Source organism: Osmerus eperlanus, chromosome 13 (genome assembly GCF_963692335.1).
Source record: "Osmerus eperlanus chromosome 13, fOsmEpe2.1, whole genome shotgun sequence".
NCBI lineage: Eukaryota > Metazoa > Chordata > Actinopteri > Osmeriformes > Osmeridae > Osmerus > Osmerus eperlanus.
This window is the reverse complement of record NC_085030.1, coordinates 1,646,588-1,667,043: the sequence shown is the minus strand read 5'-3', so window position 1 is coordinate 1,667,043 and position 20,456 is coordinate 1,646,588. Positions and strand designations below refer to the sequence as shown.

Genomic DNA, 20,456 nt, shown 5'->3' with positions numbered 1-20,456 from the left:
CCTGCACTGAACACCGGGTGACACTCCCCATTTTTGGGACTTTTTAAGCACACTCTTCAGGTAGATTTCAGGACTTGAAATAGGTTATGTTGGCTCGAACGCGATGATGAGTTTGACATCCAACTAATTGGATCAGAGGAGAGTAAGATATGAGATGTAATGTCCCTGCCAACAAAAAGCAAGCCCTATTAACCAAAACATTAATTTAAAATAAGTAGCTTTGAACAAACTTTTGCTTGCCATATATGTATTGGTTCTCAAGTTATATGGTAAGCAGCCACTGTAGTGGAATTATTTCGTAAGAATCAATTGTTAAACTGAATTGAAGGTTTTTCATGCTGATATTTATCAGCACAATCATTATCCCAACATAACCATCTTTGACACACAAACATCAGACAACAACACAAAACCACCTTTGTCATAAACATAAGACAGTAACACAAACCACCTGGCCATGAATCAGATGGGATCAGAAGTAGCACACACAACAGGGTCTCGCAAGTTCTAATCTCCATACAGCTCCATCTAGCACAGGGGTCGGCAACCCGCGGCTCTAGAGGCGCATGCGGCTCTTTAGCGCCGCCCTAGTGGCTCCCTGGAGCTTTTTCAAAAATATGAAAATGGAAAAAGATGGTGTGAACATATTTTTTGTTTTAATTATTAAAACAGAAATGTTGAAAAAATATTTATTATACACATTTTTACAGCAAAATGTGTATGTGTATAATAAATATTTTATTTCAACATTTCTGTCAACGAAGATTTACGTCATAGCCTGCGACACACGTTTCTTTCAGCTTGGCGTCAGTGCCAGACAGGTGGCTGTTGCAAACAAACCGGCGGGTGTGTCATGGGCCATGGATCCCAAAGGGAAAAAGAGAAAAATAGCTGAGGAGAACAGAGGATTCAACAGTTTTTGGACCGAATCATTTGCTTTCATTGCCAATGCGGAAGGATTGCCTGCATGTTCGCTTTGTAATGAGAAGTTGTCAAATAACAAAAAGAGTAACGTGGAAAGACATTTCCAGGGAAGGCATGCTACATTTGCAGCCGAGTACCCAGTTGGGAGTGAGAGAAAAAGTGCGATTGCATGAATGCTCATTATGTATTTGTAGCCTACTTATCATTTTGATAATAATAATATTATCAAGTAATATAGACCAATTATCACCCTACGTCACACGTCAAGCATGCTCAACTTGCGCATGTCGGCTGCAAAGGACGGACTTCTCCCAGGTATACACTTGGTGTCGATCAGGTCATCATATATCTCTGGCCACTGGATTTCAGAGCTTGACATTAACTTTTTGAGGCACTTGTCCTTTGGATAAATACATTTACGTTTCATTTGTCCATGCACAAAAGTCACTTGACCCCCGATACCTATAAATAGCCTGACGATGTGATAGGGCAAAACTAGCCTGGCTAACGGAGGTCACTTTCTCAGGCAAATGACGAATGAAACAGGCTCGGTTAAAGAAATCCGAGATGTTGGCTATCTTCAGCAGGCTTGTATCTACAAAATGCAGTCCTCCCTGACGTTTTTACTGTATAATGGAGTGAACGGGCAAAACTAGGCTGGCTCAGGCAAAACTAGCCTGGCTAAAGAAAGTCGCTTTCTCAGGCAAATGATGAATGAAACAGGCTTGGTTAAAGAAATCCGAGTTACTGGCTGTCTTCAGCAGGCTTGTATCTACTAACGGCAGTCCTCCCTGATGTTTATATTGGAGAATGGAGTGAAATACAACATTGTGCACACTGCCAGTGAGCGACCCGAGTCTAACAACTGAGGCTAACAACGTTAAAACAGTGTAACGGGGATGCAGTCTCACTCAGATTGCCAGTTTTACACAAATCACAAAAATAATCGGACCAGCTGACTAAAAGCAGAATTCCCATATCTCTTTAAAGCTGCCCTGCTTGACTTTTAAGGTGTATAATTGACTGTAAAAAAATTATGAACTTTGTGACATGACGTGAAGACATAGCTGCCGCATAAGATGCGGTCTACCGGGGCGACATTCTCACTCAAATTTCAAGACTTTCGTAACCCAAATCAAAATTCTGATGTGACAGATCAATGGGAAATCGACTTTTCTCTTAAAGGCTGTCCTTCTCGACCTTTTTGGTCTTTTTAAATCGAACTATTTGTATAATCCGTGTACTTCTCTAGCCATTATAAAGGCTATCCTTTCCCGGTTTTCTGCAGCCACATTGCGCGCGCATCCCGAATGTTTACAAACAAATAATTGGTCTATAGACACTTACAGCATGTGTTGCCTTCATTATAAGGCTTATATAAGGCTCTTAATTTTTTGCGGCTCCAGACAGATTTGTTTTTTGTTTTTTTGGTCCAATATGGCTCTTTCAACATTTTGGGTTGCCGACCCCTGATCTAGCATAACACAAAGACAATTCCATACAGCTCCATCTAGCATTCTAGAGTGGAACCGGAAAATCCAGCAGACACCAGCACTACCCAGCTGATGGCCCTGAATGCCAAAGAACATCCTTCAACACACAATTTTATAGTACACAGTTCTCAAAAGTCATTGGTCCATCCATAATAACAATAGACATGCAGCTGTCCCACGACCCTTATCATTAACTCACTCCTAATACAATAACCATCATTAACCCTCAGACCAATTGTCCCAAAACAGTCTCTGGTTTTCCCTACAATCACCCCTTAGCAGCTCATCACATCATAAACTCCAGGAAATGTCCATATATTAAATGTTGAACTTCCCTTGTATGGTCATCACTAGGAGTAATATTATCTATAATGTTATACATCTGTCCTACCACAACAACTGCTCTGTTGATCAATTAACTCTTACAGCCCTTAAACAATGATCTAAACACACTTTAAACACATTCATTTTACAAACATAAAATTCCATATCACTACATTGCCATTAGGGGTGGGAATCTTTTGGTACCTCACAATTCGATTTGAATCGATTCTTGGGGTCACGATTCGATTAAAAATCGATTATTTTATCGCTAGAAGACTGAATCGTGATTCAAATGTGAATAGATTTTGTTCCCCCACCCCTAATTGCCATCTTACTGCTGTATTACCATAAATACAGTCATCACATCAGTGCTGTAGTGTTGAACAATATGACAAATACATGAACAATCGACGGTGGGCTGAATCCATGTTGTTGTATTTTTTTCCTGGTGGTATTTTGCAGATTTAAAGTCCTTTGTTTTGGTTATTTAAATTTGAATATCTGTTATTTTATAAGTACATGTTTTGCAAAATCCTTTGCTATTGATGGCTGGGTAACATGGCCTCTTGCAGTTGAGGTGGCTGCTGTTGTCAGTGCTAAAGTAGCATGTTCAGCCAAATGATGCACCAACAAATAATGGTGCAACCGATCACAAAGCTCCAAGTTCGGACCAAACTGTGGTTTTGAGTCACACATTTAATTATTTTTTTGGATGAGCAAAAAAAGGAGAAACAATGTACCTTGTGCTTTCCATTTATTTGATTATTAACATTAATAATCATGCAACTTAAAGTATGCTGGAGGCTTTTCAAGTTCTTCCGCTCCTCAACTAGCCATGACTATCACTGCATTAAACTTGCCCTGTTTATAAACACAACCTTAGATTAGGTTGCGCTGTTGGTCAGTCAGTTCACAAAAAGTTAATGCGGGTACGACCTGCTGTAGGTGGTCCCATCTAATTTGGGCTTGTTAATTAGTAAATAAGCCTTTAGTACTTCAGAATTAAACAGCACCCATTTGTCTACAACTTTGCATCAATATTTAGTGAATTGTAGAGATCCGTACTACCACTATCCCACAAATTGCCGTAGACATCGGCTGATAGAAACCGATAGAAACTGTGACGGTTGACGATATGAAAATGTGCTCCTATTGTCCAACCCTAGAGTGCTGAGTGAGAAAGCTGACTTTATTTTTAAGACTGTAAAGTATTTATGTCATATACTGTATGTTACCCATGTTAAAAACACTTTTTTATCAGGAAAACAGCCTAATATCGGCCCACCCTCAGTAGTTGAAATGAAAAAGATGTCCTTGTGTGTGAGTAAATATAATGTGTGTATGTCCAAGGTGACTGAGTTGGCCACAGTAAAGCGTCCTCAGGAGCGCGCGTACGCTCTGCAGCGCTGGCAGGAAGATGGTGGCATCATGATCATTGGGTATGAGATGTACCGTAACCTCACCCAGGGCAGAAACATCAAGAGCAAGAAGCTCAAAGAAACTTTCCAGAAGACCCTGGTCGACCCAGGTACAGGAAACACGCACACATGTGTATATATAAAGCCAAAATAAGGAAGGGCCTTCCCGAAAATAGTGGCACAAGTCTGAAGTTAGAACTGTGTCATTGTATGCTTTATTATTAAGATTTCCTAAAGTGGAACAAAGGGGCTTTCCCAAATCATGAAAAGCACCCATCGATAGTTGGCAAGATAGTGCCCCCTTGCATAAAGGAAGGCCCATTCTGTATAGAACCAGTGAGAACTGGTGTGGAAGACAACCCTGGCTTCAACCCCAAAGAACACCTTTGGGATCTATTATTGTGCTATCTACAAGCCACACCTAATAACCCATTAACTTGGTGCCCAACCTCACTTACATTCCTTTGGATGAATTAAAGGAATCCTGCATCAAAATTCTAGCATTTATTGTAAACCCTCCTCAGAAGAGTGATGGCACCTGGGGAATGTGGGGAACAACTATATACTTATATTAGCATATTAATGATCCAACTGTGGTGTAGCATTGATTTGGTTTCTGGAATTGATTGGTTGATTGACTAGTTTTCAGTCAGTTGAGAGGAGAGTTACACCAGACAAGAATAATTCATTTATGTAGGAAAAGAGGCAGCACAAATGTTGATACAGAGTGCAACACACAACAGCAGCTTCTATGGTGTCAGCCAGATAAGTCATGCCAACACGCTTATCTTAAATAAATAAATAATTGACTTCTGAACTTAAATCTAGTGATGAGTACTACCTTGAGTATGAGTACACTATTGGTATTACATTATGCATATAGACAACGGGACATTCTTTAATCCTCCACAGTTTCCACATAATTTAGGCCAAATAGTGTGTATATAATAAATTCATACATACAAAGAATTCTGATCTACATTATTGAACTCCAAATAATGATGATATAAATCTCCTTGAACATGCCTCACCCATTGTCGTTGTCTTGTTTCTTTGTCCTGTATGTGTGCGTGCCTGTGCGTATGCATCTGTGTGTGTTTGGCTTCCATTTTTTTAGGTCCTGATTTTGTGATCTGTGATGAAGGTCACATCCTGAAGAATGAGGCATCTGCCGTATCTAAAGCCATGAACTCCATTGCAACCAGGAGGAGAGTGGTGCTGACGGGAACACCCCTGCAGAACAATCTCATAGAGTGTAAGTGAGATGGCCCTCATACTGACTCTAAAACTGCGTACACAAGTTAAGACTTGACGTGAGACTTGAGCATAGCCTCCACTCAAGTCCAAATTGATAAATGCAGAGTTTTGTATTGAATAGACCGTACTTCCAGTAATCTGTTGTACATTCATTCGGAAATGAGGGCCAATGTTTGTTGGCGATATATTGTAAATTGAAATCCATCACATACATTTGATATTGATTTATTCCCTTTACCGTGTTTTTTGGAAATAAACCGCGGTTTATACCCCGATCTTGTGGTGGTGCAGTTTATATTTCGGAGCGGCTTATAGAAAGCTTTTATAACAAAACAACAGTAGAAACACTTTTTTGGTGAATGCTATTTAACCCGTTAAGGAATAGCGTCGCACATATGTGATTGTTCGAATGCGGGTCTCACAGCTTAACGTCGCATATATGCGTAGCCGGTGAAGCCACCTCCCTGAAATTCGTTTTTGCAGGTTGGGATGTCTGCTAGCATGGTCGTAGCATTGCTACGAGTATTATGCTAGCCAACTTAGCCCGGAAGCTAACTAAAGCTAGCTAGCTACCGTTTCGGAAAAATAACTCAAGCTTTGGGGACCGTCGGAAATATTTAGAACTCACGCGTCTAAAGGTAAATATTAGTTATTTCCCGGGCAATAAAAAACATACATTACGCACGTACTTTCGAAGTGTGTAACATAACGGCATGCTGTACTGCCTATATTCCTGCATTGCTTGGTATCATTGTTACCGTAACAAGTGCAGCATATATTACAGTGCGGTTTATAATCAGATTTACAAACACAAAATGTGGTAATTTGTGAGTATGAGAATGCAAACTAGTGTGGAGATTGTACACAGATCTCAAGTCCTTAGTTCCCAAGTCAAGGCCTTAGTTACATGTTCTTTATGAAACGCACTTGGTGTTCCCATACAATGCAGTTTCCCCCCCAAATAAATTCTGGTCATTTTCAATGGAAGTCATGTGACAGGCCCCACAACCAGGGGCGTAGCCACGTGGTGGCCAGGGTGGGCCACGGCCACCATTGGTCAGAGAATGGCCACCCTGCTGGCCCCCCCAACCTCACAATTTTTTTTAAATTAATTTTTTAATTTTGTTTATAAACCCTCCTGAACAGAAACGGTATAAAGCTGAAAAAATGCATTAGTATTTTTTTTATAAGGTCGTCTTATATTGTCACTTGTCACTTTCGCTACAAACCCCATATTTGCAACATGTTGGGCCACAGCGCTTCAATGGAGACTAGCAGCTAAACACTGGATACCGTTAGAAAACTGCTGCTCTGAGTGATGCAGTGTGTGAGTTTTAAAATAGTAGTTTTTGCCAATCAAGTGCCACCCCAAATAAAAGACTGGCCAGAGCTGGCCCCCCCAGAAATAATGTCCTGGCTACACCCCTGCCCACAAGGCAGTGTGAGATGCCTGGCAGCATGAACAGGTAGCCTAGCAAGAGAAGCGAACCCTATTTATGTGTTTATCAGGGCATTTGTGGATGAGCAACGTCAGTATGTTGCTAGTCAAAACTAAACTAGCTAGCATAACACAGCTAGCACAGTATATGCAAGAAAAGAAATGCTATTCCCAGCACCTGTATGCGAATAGGCATTTTGGGAGAGTATCAGTCACTGATTAATTAATTACTAAGTATCTGAAAGGAATCCAAGCATTTGACACATATATATTTTTCTGCAGTAAAGGTGCATTTGTAATACACATTTCCCATGCTTATTCTTTCCCAAAGAATGGTGACTTATTTAACTAGATCTCTGTGTAGAATGTATTGTATATATTCTCTTTGATCACTGTTCACAAAGACATGTTTGCATACAGTCATCAGAATCTGAATCGTGTTTAATCGCCAAGTAATTGGTCACAAACAAGGAATTAACTTTGGTGGGCAGATGCATACAGTGAACATTTAAACATAATGAACAAAATACAAATTTTGAAAATGTACAACAAAATAAAATAAAATTCTAGGGCTATACAATATAAAATACGATAAATAAAATATTATAGAAAAAAATTATACTGAATATGTTTAAGTGACAGTGTATGAGGTAAAGTGACAGTGTGTCAGTGTCAGTTTGGGGCCTTGTTAACCCTTTTCATAATCCTGTTAAATTTGCCTGAAAACGCCTAAACAGCATACCCAAAGTAAATTGAAAGCTGTTCTTGAACCATTTGGAGTACATGCATGTAAATGGTCTCTTTTGAAAGCTGACACTGAAGTTATTTCCCCTGTTGTCAGGACCCCTGTCAGTCCTACTAGTGTTGAGTAATAGAAGCTTGAACACAAGGAAAGTGAAAGTTTCTATTTCCGCCTAGATTTTGTTTTGAAAACAGAGGCCTGGAGAGGCCTAGAGGTGGTAGGTATTAGCTGGAAGACTAAATTGGACCACAGGTTGAAGCCTTACCCAATTCAAATCAAAAGTCAAACATAATACCACAATATATTCATATTTGACACATGTTTTTATAAGAGTACATCCAGGCGTTTTCTAAAAGGGACTTTTGGAGACTCCAAAATGACCCTTTGTAACCAAGGTCAAATACTTAGGATAAAAAGGTATTATTTTTCATAATTGTTATCTCTAATGAAAGGTGGTACTTAGAACTATCATATACAATAGCTAAATCCCTAATTAGTATTACTGAAACACAAAAACTGAAGCATGAACACATTGGAGTGCTTTATCTGATTCCCAGGATTGGCGCACAAAGAACACTGATTCTGTCAACCATATTGCGCAATCGACTTTTATTTTGAAGGCTCCACAGAGACATACAAATGAGGTATTAGCATTTTCAGATAGCTCTCAGCTACAAGGCTAACGAGCTAATTTCAGAGCCCGTCAAAGCCAGTTCGAGAAATTTGTTTAGAACGAGTGGGGGGGGGGGGGGGGGGGTCGGGGGGGGGGGTCGGGGGGGGGGGGGCAGGACGCACAGACCTAGTTGGCTTTAGAGGGCTGTCAACGGGGCATGGAAGCTCCTATTGGGTCAATCTTGGTGTCAATCAAAGGGGGAGGGTTCAACGGACATTTTGATGCCTTCATATCGTAAATACTCCGTTGCTAACCGGAGAAAAGAACACTTTTATGTGAACAAGTTGTTTCTTCCGTCGGCTAACTTGCATAATGAAGCAAAGGATAATGGTTATTCATGAATGTAAAACATTGTATTTGGACGAATTACTTTACATGGTTAGATACTTTGAACCCTTGGGAATGTACGCACATCATTGATGTGTTCTTTGCATACCTGGACGACACTGAACCTTTGAGGGTAAGTAGAGACGTTTGGCTTTGGTGTTGTTTACAAAGTGGTGACTGGACAAAGACGTTGACTAAACTTGTTGTTGTGACTCAATCTTGAAATGGTTTACATATCTACAAGCACAAGAATCGTAGTTTTCCAATTATGTATAACATGTGTAGTAGTCTAAAAACATTATTTATTAACATTTAGTGCGTAGTAACTGGGGGAGGAGGGTGCAGTGTTTCGGGCCCGCGGGCGAAGAAAAACAGGTTAATAAGGCTATTAGCGTAAGGAAAGAAACTGTTCTTGTGGCGTGAGGTTTTGGTCCTGATGGACCGCAGCTTCCTGGCGGAGGGGAGTGGTTGAAACAGAGGGTTCCAGGGTGGTAGGAATAAACCACAATCTTCTTCGCTCGCATCCTCGAGGTGTGCAGGTCTTTGAGGGTAGCAGATTGCAGCCGATCACCTTCTCAGCAGTCCGGATGATACGCTGCAGTCTGCTCTTGTCCTCGGCAGTGGCAGCAGCGTACCAGATGGTGATTTGATGTGTGTTTAACTTACTCTTCTCCATTTTCTCTCCAGACCACTGCATGGTGACCTTTATAAAGGAGAATCTGCTGGGCTCGGTGAAAGAATTCCGAAACCGCTTCATCAACCCCATCCAGAACGGCCAGTGTGCGGACTCAACCCCCCAGGATGTCCGTGTCATGAAGAAAAGGGCACACATCCTGTATGAGATGTTGGCAGGGTGTGTCCAGGTAAAGTCCATGAGTTGAACTACAAAGAATGTTTTCCTTGTTTCTGAAATTGAGTTTTATTTATTTATTATAATTTGTTACTGTTAAAAGTAACAAAGTTAACATTTAGTTAGTTAACATTTTCTGTGTTGTCCTTTCAGAGAAGAGACTACACAGCACTGACCAAGTTCTTGCCTCCTAAGCATGAATATGTGCTGGCCATCAGGGTGACCCCCATCCAGTGCAAACTCTACAGATACTACCTGGAGCACTTCACTGGTAGGATCATCACCTACATATGCAGTCGTTTCTTGTGGGGGAGGGGTAATTTCCCCTGAGCCCAATTGGTTTACTACAGGGCAACCACTTCCATGCCACAAAACATACAGACACAGTCACACCCTGCCCCTGCTTCACCACACACTACTGTGACCAAGTAGGAGACAGCCCTAATCTGGATGAGATGAGTAAAGGGTAGTGTTGGACACATTTACATTACATTTACATTTAGTCATTTAGCAGACGCTCTTATCCAGAGCGACTTACAGTAAGTACAGGGACATTCCCCCGAGGCAAGTAGGGTGAAGTGCCTTGCCCAAGGACACAACGTCAGTTGGCATGACCTGGAATCGAACTGGCAACCTTCGGATTACTAGCCCGATTCCCTCACCGCTCAGCCACCTGACTCCCCCGGACACACACACATTGTTGGACAGACATTGTGCCTCTTCCTTTACATACTCGACCTCTGCGGCATTGTGTGTGTAGGTGTGGGAAATGCTTTGGAAGGAGGACGAGGCCGGGCCGGGACCAAGCTTTTCCAGGACTTCCAGATGCTCAGCAGAATCTGGACTCATCCTTGGTGCCTTCAGCTAGACTATATCAGCAAGGAAAACAAGGTAAATCCATCACTCACACACATGCACACACAAATGTGTGTGAATCCCCTTCTGTGATCACACAGAGTACCCACACTGTAAGCACAATTTCCCCTCACTCATTCAATTCTGCAAACCATACTTCTTCTCACAGTATATATGACTGTGTGTGTCCCCTAGGGATACTTTGATGAGGACAGCATGGACGAGTTTATCGCTTCAGAGACAGAAGAATCCTCCATGAGTCTAAGCTCAGAGGATGAGAAGGTTAAAAGGTAAGGCAACATGATAGACATATAGACAACATGATAGACATATTTAAATGTCTATTTTAAATTACAGTTCACATAAACAGTTTGCACGCCGGCAGGCTGTGGGATTGTTAAGTACTAAACTATGCGAGGCACCAAAGAACAGTTTTTTGACTGGTACACATCAAATAAATCGGTGGAAAGCTACTATTCTTGTGATTCTATTGATGTAAACCTTTTCAAGATCGAGTCGAGACAGCAGGTACAATCAACGTCTTTGTCCAAGCACGAATATGTAAACAAACTAAAAGCAAACGGAGACTGCTCACATTTGTCCAGTTATGCAAAACTTCCCAACAAAAATGGTCTGGTTACATTCCCAGTAAGTTCCCAGGTCCAAAAGATCGAAGTAAAATATGTTATTCAAAATAATGTATAAAATCCATAAATAGCCATGAACTGTTGCATCATTCAAAATTTGCAGACAAATGTCTAGTCACTCACGTAACCTTGGTAATAACTTTGATTCCCTTGATATTCCTGATATTTTGATGTCAAAATGTCCCCCTCATTTGACCTAATAGAAGCTTCAATGTCCTGCGCATAGCCTTCTAAAGCCAACCAGGTAGCTCCCAAAATCTGTGGGGTCTGCCGGTCAGGCAGGACTTCCCTCAAGTTTTTTCCTTATACATTTACATTTTACATTTACATTTATTCATTTAGCAGACGCTTTTATCCAAAGCGACTTCCAAGAGAGAGCTTTACAAAGTGCATAGGTCACTGATAATAACAACAAGATAGCCACAAAAACATTGCGAGTAGCCAAAACATGAAGCACACATTGTGAACAATCAAAGTAAGTGCCAATTGGAAGAACCATAAGAGCATGTAGTTAAACAAGTTACAATTAAACAACATGAACCGCTATAAGTGCAAGTGTACCTGTAGAAAAAAACAAGCAACAATAATAAAACAATATATCACAGCGAGTACAAAAATTTAAATCAGTTACCACTAACCACAAGAGCAACAAGTCTCTAAGCAAGAGTCATTGTGATTCTTGAGGAAACTAAAATTGGGTCAAGCGAACCATTCCTAAGTACTGTTGTACTCCCGGAACAAGTGCGTCTTGAGCCTTTTCTTGAAGGTGGAGAGACAGTCAGTGTCTCTGATGGAGGTGGGGAGTTGATTCCACCACTGGGGGACCAGACAGGAGAAGAGCTTGTGTTGGGACCGGGCGGTCTTGAGCGGTGGGACCACCAGGCGGTTGTCTGAAGAAGACCGTAGGTGACGGGTGGGGGTGTAAGGCTGCAGGAGAGACTTGATGTAGACGGGTGCAGTCCCGTTCACTGCTTGGAAGGTCAGTACCAGGGTCTTGAATCTGATACGGGCCATGATAGGTAGCCAGTGGAGAGAGATGAGGAGCGGGGTAACATGGGAGCGTCTGGGTAGATTGTAGACCAGGCGGGTCTCTGAAGATCCTCTGAAGAGGGCGGGTTGCACATGCTGGGAGACCAGTGAGCAGCGAGTTGCAGTAGTCCAACTTGGAGAGGACAAGTGCTTGGACTAGCAGCTGGGTGGAGTGCTCAGACAGGTATCTCCTGATCTTCCGGATGTTGTAGAGGGTGAATCTACACGACCGGGAGACTGCAGCAATATGTGAGCTCTCCGTGAGGGAGAGCTCGTCGTCCATGGTAACCCCAAGGTTCCTGGCAGAGGATGAAGGGGTCACCGTCGCAGATCCCAGGGTGATTGAGAGATCGTGGGAGATGGAGGGTTTAGCCGGGATGATGAGAAGTTCTGTTTTGGCGAGGTTCAGCTGGAGGTGGTGCTCGGTCATCCAGGCGGAGATGTCTGTGAGGCAGGCCTCAATCCTAGCTGAGATCCCCGGATCGGTCGGGGGGAACGACAGGTACAGCTGCGTGTCGTCAGCGTAGCAGTGGTAGGAGAAGCCATGGGAGGTGATGATTGGTCCAAGTGAGGTGGTGTACAGAGAGAAGAGGAGGGGTCCAAGGACGGAGCCCTGTGGGACACCAGTGGAGAACTGGCGAGGGCCTGACAGTTTGCCTCCCCAGGAGACCTGGTAGGATCTTCCCGACAGGTAGGATGAGATCCACTGGAGTGCAGTGCCAGTGATGCCCATCTCAGAAAGTCTGGAGAGCAGGATCTGGTGGTTAACCGTATCAAACGCTGCAGAAAGGTCCAGCAGAATGATGACGGATGACCTCGAAGCCGCTCTGGCAGACTGGAGGGCAGTGGTGACTGAAAGGAGGGCAGTCTCTGTGAAGTGGCCAGTCTTGAAGCCTGATTGGTTGGGGTCAAGCAGGTTGTTCTGAGAGAGAAAGTTTGACAGTTGGTTAGATACAGCACGTTCAATTGTTTTTGAAAAGAAGGGTAACAGTGATACTGGTCTGTAGTTCTGGAGGACGGCAGGGTTAAGGGAGGGTTTTTTGAGTAGAGGGGTAACTCTAGCCTGTTTGAAGGCAGAGGGGAAGGTGCCGGAGGTAAGAGAGGAGTTTGGGACATGGAGAAGAAAAGTTATGATGGAGGGGGAGATGGTTTGAAAGAGAGGGGAGGGGATAGGATCAAGGGGGACAGGAGGTGGGGCGATGAGAGAGAATGAGGTCAGAGATCTCTGCCTCAGACAGGGGAGAGAAAGAGTTTAGACATTTAGTTGGGTCAGTCATGGAGGGTGAGAGGGTAGGAAAGGTGGGTTTAGGGAACCGACTGCTAATGTCGGCGACTTTTTTCTCAAAGAAGGAGGAGAAGTCGTCTGCTGTCAGGGTGGAGGGAGGGGGTGGGGGAGGTGGCTTAAGAAGGGTGGAGAAGGTAGAAAAAAAGTTTGTGGGGGTTTGAAGCAGAATTAATTTTGTTCAGAAAGTAGAGGGTTTTAGCACCAGTTATGTGAGAAGAGAAGGATTTGAGGAGGGAGTGATACTTATCAAGGTCCAGACCGCCTTTGGAATTGCGCCATCTCCTCTCAGCTGCCCAAAAGGTGGACCGTTCTTCACGAATAACATCCGTAAGCCACGGGCAGGAGGGAGAAGATCGTGCAGGCCTGGTTGACAGGGGACAGAGAGAGTCAAGTGATGCAGTTAAAGTGGTTATCAAGGTGTCGGTGGCAGTGTTAGTGGGCTTATAATGATTTTTTTAAATAGAGCTAACCAGTTGAAGGGCGCACACAAATATAGGGTGTTGATATCTCAGCCTGGAAACATAGCTAGGTACTACAAAGGACATAAATTGCTAGGACAAAAATTGGAGGAGTAGTGAAAAAAATGTTTTTCCTTAAAATTCAAAATGGCATAAAATCTATATAACCGGAAATTGACGCCATAGAGTGTGTTGAACTACTCTTGATCCAGGGAATCCAATGGTACCTCATTGACCCGTTGGTGGCGCTAGAGTGCTCCAATGGGAGACATGAAACGTGGTGCAAATAATGAGGGAACTGTCCTTAATGTGTGCCAAATTTCACACATTTTTACCATACGGTTCTAGGGGCTGCCATAGACTCCAATGGGAGAAGATTAATAATAAATATAGCTTCAAGCAGCAATGTGGTGGTCAAGCAGGTCAGATGAAGGTTTCCTCCTTATGGAGGAATCCTAATAATAAATATAGCTGCAATCAGCAATGAGGTGGCCAAGCAGTCATATGACCCAGAAAACATTTTGGACATCCTTAGAACAGGGTTCCGAGTCACTATAACAAGTTTGGTGTGAATCCATCAAAGATTTGCTGAGATACAACCCAACTTCCTGTTTGATGGCTTAACTTCACATTTTGATTGGCTGTAACGGGCAAACGGTTTCGAAAATCAAAAAACCATGTGATAGCTTTTGTAAGGCTTGGTCTGAAGATAATCTCTGCCAAAATTGGTGAAAATTGGATAACATATGTAGGAGGAGTAGAGAAAAAACGTTTTTCAATTAATTCAAAATGGCGGCCGCTTCAATTTTATCATGGGTCACACACGGGATATCCCAAGATATCATGAGACAAAGGAATCACTTAATAAAAGCAAACAAAGCAACAGTTATTGGCCAAAACACATTTTTGCTTCCTGCGGCCACGCCCAGTGATCACATGACACCAAATTAATTGGACATCCTCATACGACGGTTCCGAGTCAACATACCAAGTTTGGTGTTGATTTCTCAAAGATTTGCTGAGATATGACCCAACTTCTTGTTTGGTTGCTTTGTTGCCGATTTTGATTGGCTGTACCGGACAAACGGTTTTGAAAATCAAAAATCTTTGGATAACTTCTGTGAGGGTTGCTCTGACGATTATGTGTTCCAATTCTGGGGAAGATTGAAGAAAAATTGTAGGAGGAGTAGGCTTTCAAAGGTTTTTGCTAAAACCGGAAATGGCGGAAAATCTATATAACCGGAAATTGACGTCATAGGGTGTGTTGAACTCGTCTCGATCCAGGGAATCCAACGGTACCTCATTTTTGAAAATCGGTCATACGGTTCAAAAGTTACGTGTGTAAACACAAGTCCAACTTTGACCAGTTGGTGGCGCTAGAGTGCGCCAATGAGAGACATGAAACTTGGTGAATATAAAGAGGGGACTGTGCTTAATGAGTGTGCCAAAATTCACAACTTTTTACCATACGGTTCTAGGGGCTGCCATAGACTCCAATGGCAGAAGAAGTGTAACTAGAGAGGGTACAATTTCTGGGGAAATTGTAGGGTGTGCTTGCTTGGGTTGGTTGCACAGGGGTCCGTTTTTGAATGACATTTTTACAACTGATATTTCTGTATATTTTATATAAAAATGCATACTTATTATTTATAAAGATTACATAGATTTAAAAGCATTTTTTTTTTGCTGCTCATTTACAACTGAAAATACGAGTGAAGTGTAGAATGAAATCGATCTCTTCTCATTTCCCCTGCAAGAGGCAGCATCATCGTTGAATCAAAACGAATAAATTTGGCAGACCGGTGTAAAAATTGACCTAATCTCTATGACTTAAACATCCTTTTAAGTTTTCCCTTATCGTGATATTTTCAGGCATTTAGCCTACTCATTGCATTCATTAATAAAGAACCCCCTTTGAAGATTATTCTACGACGTTACCGGCAGTAGAAGATGGAATCGCGATTCAAACAGTACCATCTGCTAACTGAAAATATGCCCCCCAAAACGTAAATAAGCTTGACATTTATTTAGTGGAAAATCGCTCATTCACAAAAAGCTTACTGGTAGCGATCATTGTCAGTAACAACGCAAAATGCGATATAGCCCTGTGTGGAGAAGCTGCCCCGGTAAATTGTACTACTACGGTACAGTAGCCTACTAGACTACTGCTGTGTTCGTCTTGGTAGCGATTGCGTTGGTTGAATTGGATTTAACGTTCCGTTGTACGGTTTAGGCTGAGGTGGTATTGTGCAAGTAGTGTTATGCACTGATATCAAACTAAATTTGTTTGAAATTCGCTGCTAATGGAGTTTAATTAAAACGGTAAACATGCGTGGTCCATTCAAGGCTATTCAGAGAAATGCGGGACTGTTGAGCAAATCAGCAATGTAACGTTAGCGTAGCAAACTAGCGATTTAAAAAAAATGTTTCAATTAAGAACATGGTTGCAAATACATATGTACAGGACTGTGTAAAGCACAAAACAAGACTGTCATAATTTTTTCATCAATTATTTAAGCCGAAAATATTACATTTATGGGACTCTCGATCTGTCCGCCATTGTAGCAGGTAGCGCAGTATTAACATACCCCTTGGTTTCAAGTAAGCTCCCGAGCTCACTTGGTTTTAAGGGTGTATACCCCTTCGTTAGTATTGGGATACCACTTACTCTCACAGGAACGCGCAAAACTAAGGGCTAGGGGTAAGGGGTAGGGGTAAGACAGAGTATTGGGATTCGGCCTAAGTAGAGCTTCGACAGCCTAGTCGTTTCGCATTTCTACCATGTTTCCTGCAATAACACCAGCCTGGGCTGTATTGTCAGCTGTAGATATATGCAGGTAGCAAAATGGTGATCACTTCACTTATGTACTGAACCAGACATTATTATTTTACTTACTGTAATATAATCCTAAACCTAGCAATGATTCTGTAACAGTGCTGCTACAGATCAGAGGAAGAGTGACGCACCACATAAGCTTGAGTTTAAATACATTATTTAATGTGACATTACTTATTCTACATGCAAGTCTTAAATTGCTTAAATGTATGATGTGCTTGTCGATAAGTCCTCCTACACCAAGAAGCGCCATCTAGCGACCATTACGTGTCAGCAACAACATCCCTGTCTGTAGACTCATGGGTCAATAGCTATAAGTAGGGAATAATGGCTCGGCGCTTCTAGTGTTAAGAGGTTAAAATGAGAATTAAACTGTAAATGTGTACCTGTCCTAGAAAACGCAAAAATTGCTAGTATATGTAGGAAATCCTAGTGTTTGTCTCAATCTGTGTAAACCCTTGAACAAGAACATGCTGAATGGACTACATCCGAAGTACATTACACTAACATCCCTTGTTTCACTTGTGCTCTCTTTTTCCCGTTTCCTCCTTTACTCTTCCTCTTGCAGGAAGAAGAAAAGAGGTAAGGGGAGAAAGAAGGGATCTGAGGAGTCTGACAGTGATGACCTGGAGGTGATAAAGGAATGGAACACAAGCTCCCGAGGGGGGAACCCAGAGAGCCGCAACCGAGCCGAGCCTGTGGAGGAAGGTAGATCTAGAACTACTAAAACAGCTCTGGATCGAGCTCTCTTCTAACTGTGTATAAGTGAAGCAGCTGTTATTCAAGACCAGACAGGATATAGTACTGCTGGGGTTTGCCGTGACCTCCCTGTACATTATATAAATGGCAGCCACTGCCGATCTTGTCACCCTTCTGACCTGTGACTGATCCTATTCCCTAGCACGCCCAAGCTCCAGTGGGGGTCCCGGTAGCCCCTCCCCTGACTGGCACAAGGAGTTTGTGACAGAGGCAGATTCTGAGATTCTGGAACACTCTGGAAAAATGGTGCTGCTCTTTGAGATCCTACGCATGGCAGAGGAGGTGGATGACAAAGTGTAAGACAAAACCCTGCAAAGATTCATTTTAATTATATTTTTAATCACACTGGAACAAAAATATACTATTGTGATTATGGAGGGTATAGTTCATCAGGGGAGCCATGTCTGACTATTTGATGAAGGGAAGATGACTGGTGGAGATATTTACTCTCTACTACCTATTTTCTCCTCCAATTTTCCTCCCCTTCTCTATCATCCTTATGTTCCTCAATCCTCTTCCTCAAGTTTGGTTTTCAGCCAGTCTCTCATCTCTCTGGACTTGATCGAGGACTTCCTTGAACTGGCAGGAAGGGCCAAGGAGGAGGGAAAATCCTCTCCTTACAAAGGTAGGATCATGTCCATGTGGATATTGTGTATTATCATGTAGGCGTTATAAAAAGGATATGCTTTCAGATGAATATGCCTGGTTAGTAAATTACACGCAGCCGTTTATTTACAATTAGCATTAACAGTAAAAATTGCAATAGAAACCTGCATTTCCTCGCAAACTTGCAGCCTTGATGAGCAAAATAAAACTGTGCTCTCTTCTGTTTAATTTATTGTGCAATGATTAAGTGAAGACCACATAACAGCCCACAGAGTCCTTCAATCCAAGTTGAGATGTTTTAAGGGCTTTTTACATGCTTTATGGAGATAACTAATACCGATTTGTTGTTCAAACGTATTCACATCAATTGGACTTGCAAACCTAAACTTTACTTGTGTTTGCATTTGCAAACTTTTGACTTTGTTTATGATGGCCAATATTGTACGGTGATTAGGGGGGCAAAAAGAAATAATAACTAGAAAAGGCTGTTCCTGCGAAACAGCAGTGAGAATGCTGAAAGCCTGAATGGGGATAGCTGACCATGCTAAAAAAGCTGAAAATAGTGAAAATTTAGTAGAAAGTTATAAGGTGAAGCTTCAAAGCGCCCGAAAGGTATTTTTGAAAGGGGCTGGAGCTGGACGAAGGCATAAAACTACAGAAAAGAGAAGAAAAATGCAAAAATGCCTATATGTTTATTGTATGCACCTTCCTGCCAAAGCAAATTCCTTGTCTGTGCAAACTTTAATGGCGAATAAATCCCATTCTGATTCTGATTCTGAAAAGATAAATAATTCAGAAGAATTTGAAAGTTTTGGAGAAAGTCATTTGCTCAGGTTTCAAATGGTCTGAAATGTATTTTAGAGAGGACTTGGAGCTAACTGATTAAAACGCTGCTGCAAAAAAGGCTGAACTATTGTGGGTAGTAAATAAGATCATGCTACATCTAAGCAGCGGATCATCTTGCAAGTGTGTCAAAGTGGTATTTTTAAAGACTGTATTAACACCGTAGGCGTGAATAATGCATGCACCGTCATATTGTCGTCCATCTGTAGCCGAAGCGAAGCTAGAGAGAGGATGCCATGGGAGACTCTACAGTAAGCTATATCTACTGCTTCAAATTGAAAACGGAGACCATCTTTTGATTAAAGACAAGTTCCTTAACCTCTGTTGTCAATATCGCCAATAAAAAGTAAATACTCTTCAGTTACGAAGCATTTGTTTGTAGCTAGTTAACAAATATTATGTCTGGAAAAACGTAGCTAGAGCTATGTGACCTGGTTTCGTTGATGATGACAGTCGTAGCGTCACTATAATGGCCCTAACTTTAAAACAAAAGATCATATTTCAAATATGTCTGCTGTTCTACATTGCCCACACAATTATGTGTGTATATATATATATATATATATATATACATAAATCAACTCTAACATGGCTGGATCTTGTATTGAAAGTGCTCGAAAATTAGCTTGTCTAATGTATGGTAGACTGAGAAAACATTTGTTAGTCAAAGCGGAGCGAGCGGATGTCGTGGGAGAATTCCTACTGTTAGATTTACTGCTTCAAATTTAAAACGGAGAAGATATTTAGAGTAAAGACAAGTTACTTAACATCTGTGTTCAATATCGTCAATTAAAAGTAAAAACTTTACAGTTACGAAGCGTTTGTTAGTAGGATTAACGCTAGCTGCAGCAAACACTTACGCGACCCCGGTTTGGCTGTTCGTGACGGTCAGCTATGACAGTCTTGAGCCTCGATTTTTGCAGATTTATGTGAAACTTGCTCAAATAAAAACGATCTAGCTAGATTATGTACACTTTAAGCTCAATGTATACCTTGTTTGGCCAATTTGGTCGATTGTGGGAAAAGTCGAACCGTTTTTAGTTATGGAGAGCCATCGCGCTAGCTCGGCGAGAATAACAGAAATGTAGCTAGAATCCACACCTCAAACAAGATAACCTAGACGCAAAACTGTACGTCCAATCCAAAAAATAAGGATATTTTCCGAGACCCAAGACTCTGCCGAAACCAGAGATATCCTTTATATGTCTGTGCAGTCAGAAATACAACTCTACCGGCAGTTTCAAAAACGTGTACCCAATTCTGCTTTCATGGTGCGTGTCTGTTTGGTTGCCACGGTGATAGCGCAGCTGTGATCGCTAACGAGCTGGGCAGAGAGAATAAAAGAAATGTACCTAGCATCCACACCTCAAACAAGTTAACCTAGACGCAAAACTATATGTCCAATCCAAAAAATAAGGATATTTTCCGAGACCCAAGACTCTGTCGAAACCAGAGATGTCCTTTATATGTCTGTGTGGTCAGAAATACGACTCTACCGGCAGTTTCAAAATCTTGTTCCTTCGGCTTTCTCTGACGATTTTTACCCACCTCTCCATTGAAGTTAGTGAGAGAATTTGAAAGGCTGCTCTCGCTTCAAGGCTCATAGCTGAAAATCTGTCAATGGGAGCTCTTTAGTAGTTACACTGGCTGAAAGAGGAACAATTTTCCTACATTTTAAGGTATAACTTGTTT

The 20,456-nt window shown here is 41.9% G+C and overlaps 1 protein-coding gene across 1 annotated transcript in view; it reads left to right on the top strand.

The window, feature by feature from the left end:
- The window catches only part of LOC134031986 (transcriptional regulator ATRX-like), a 124,799-nt gene that overhangs the window by 35,589 nt on the left and 68,754 nt on the right, over positions 1–20,456 (top strand). The window contains exons 17-25 of the mRNA XM_062475736.1: positions 4,092–4,269; positions 5,277–5,414; positions 9,284–9,459; positions 9,600–9,717; positions 10,207–10,337; positions 10,497–10,591; positions 17,125–17,264; positions 17,458–17,611; positions 17,840–17,940. Coding sequence (XP_062331720.1) covers positions 4,092–4,269; positions 5,277–5,414; positions 9,284–9,459; positions 9,600–9,717; positions 10,207–10,337; positions 10,497–10,591; positions 17,125–17,264; positions 17,458–17,611; positions 17,840–17,940 — 1,231 coding nt within the window. The remainder of the gene's footprint in view (positions 1–4,091; positions 4,270–5,276; positions 5,415–9,283; positions 9,460–9,599; positions 9,718–10,206; positions 10,338–10,496; positions 10,592–17,124; positions 17,265–17,457; positions 17,612–17,839; positions 17,941–20,456) is intronic.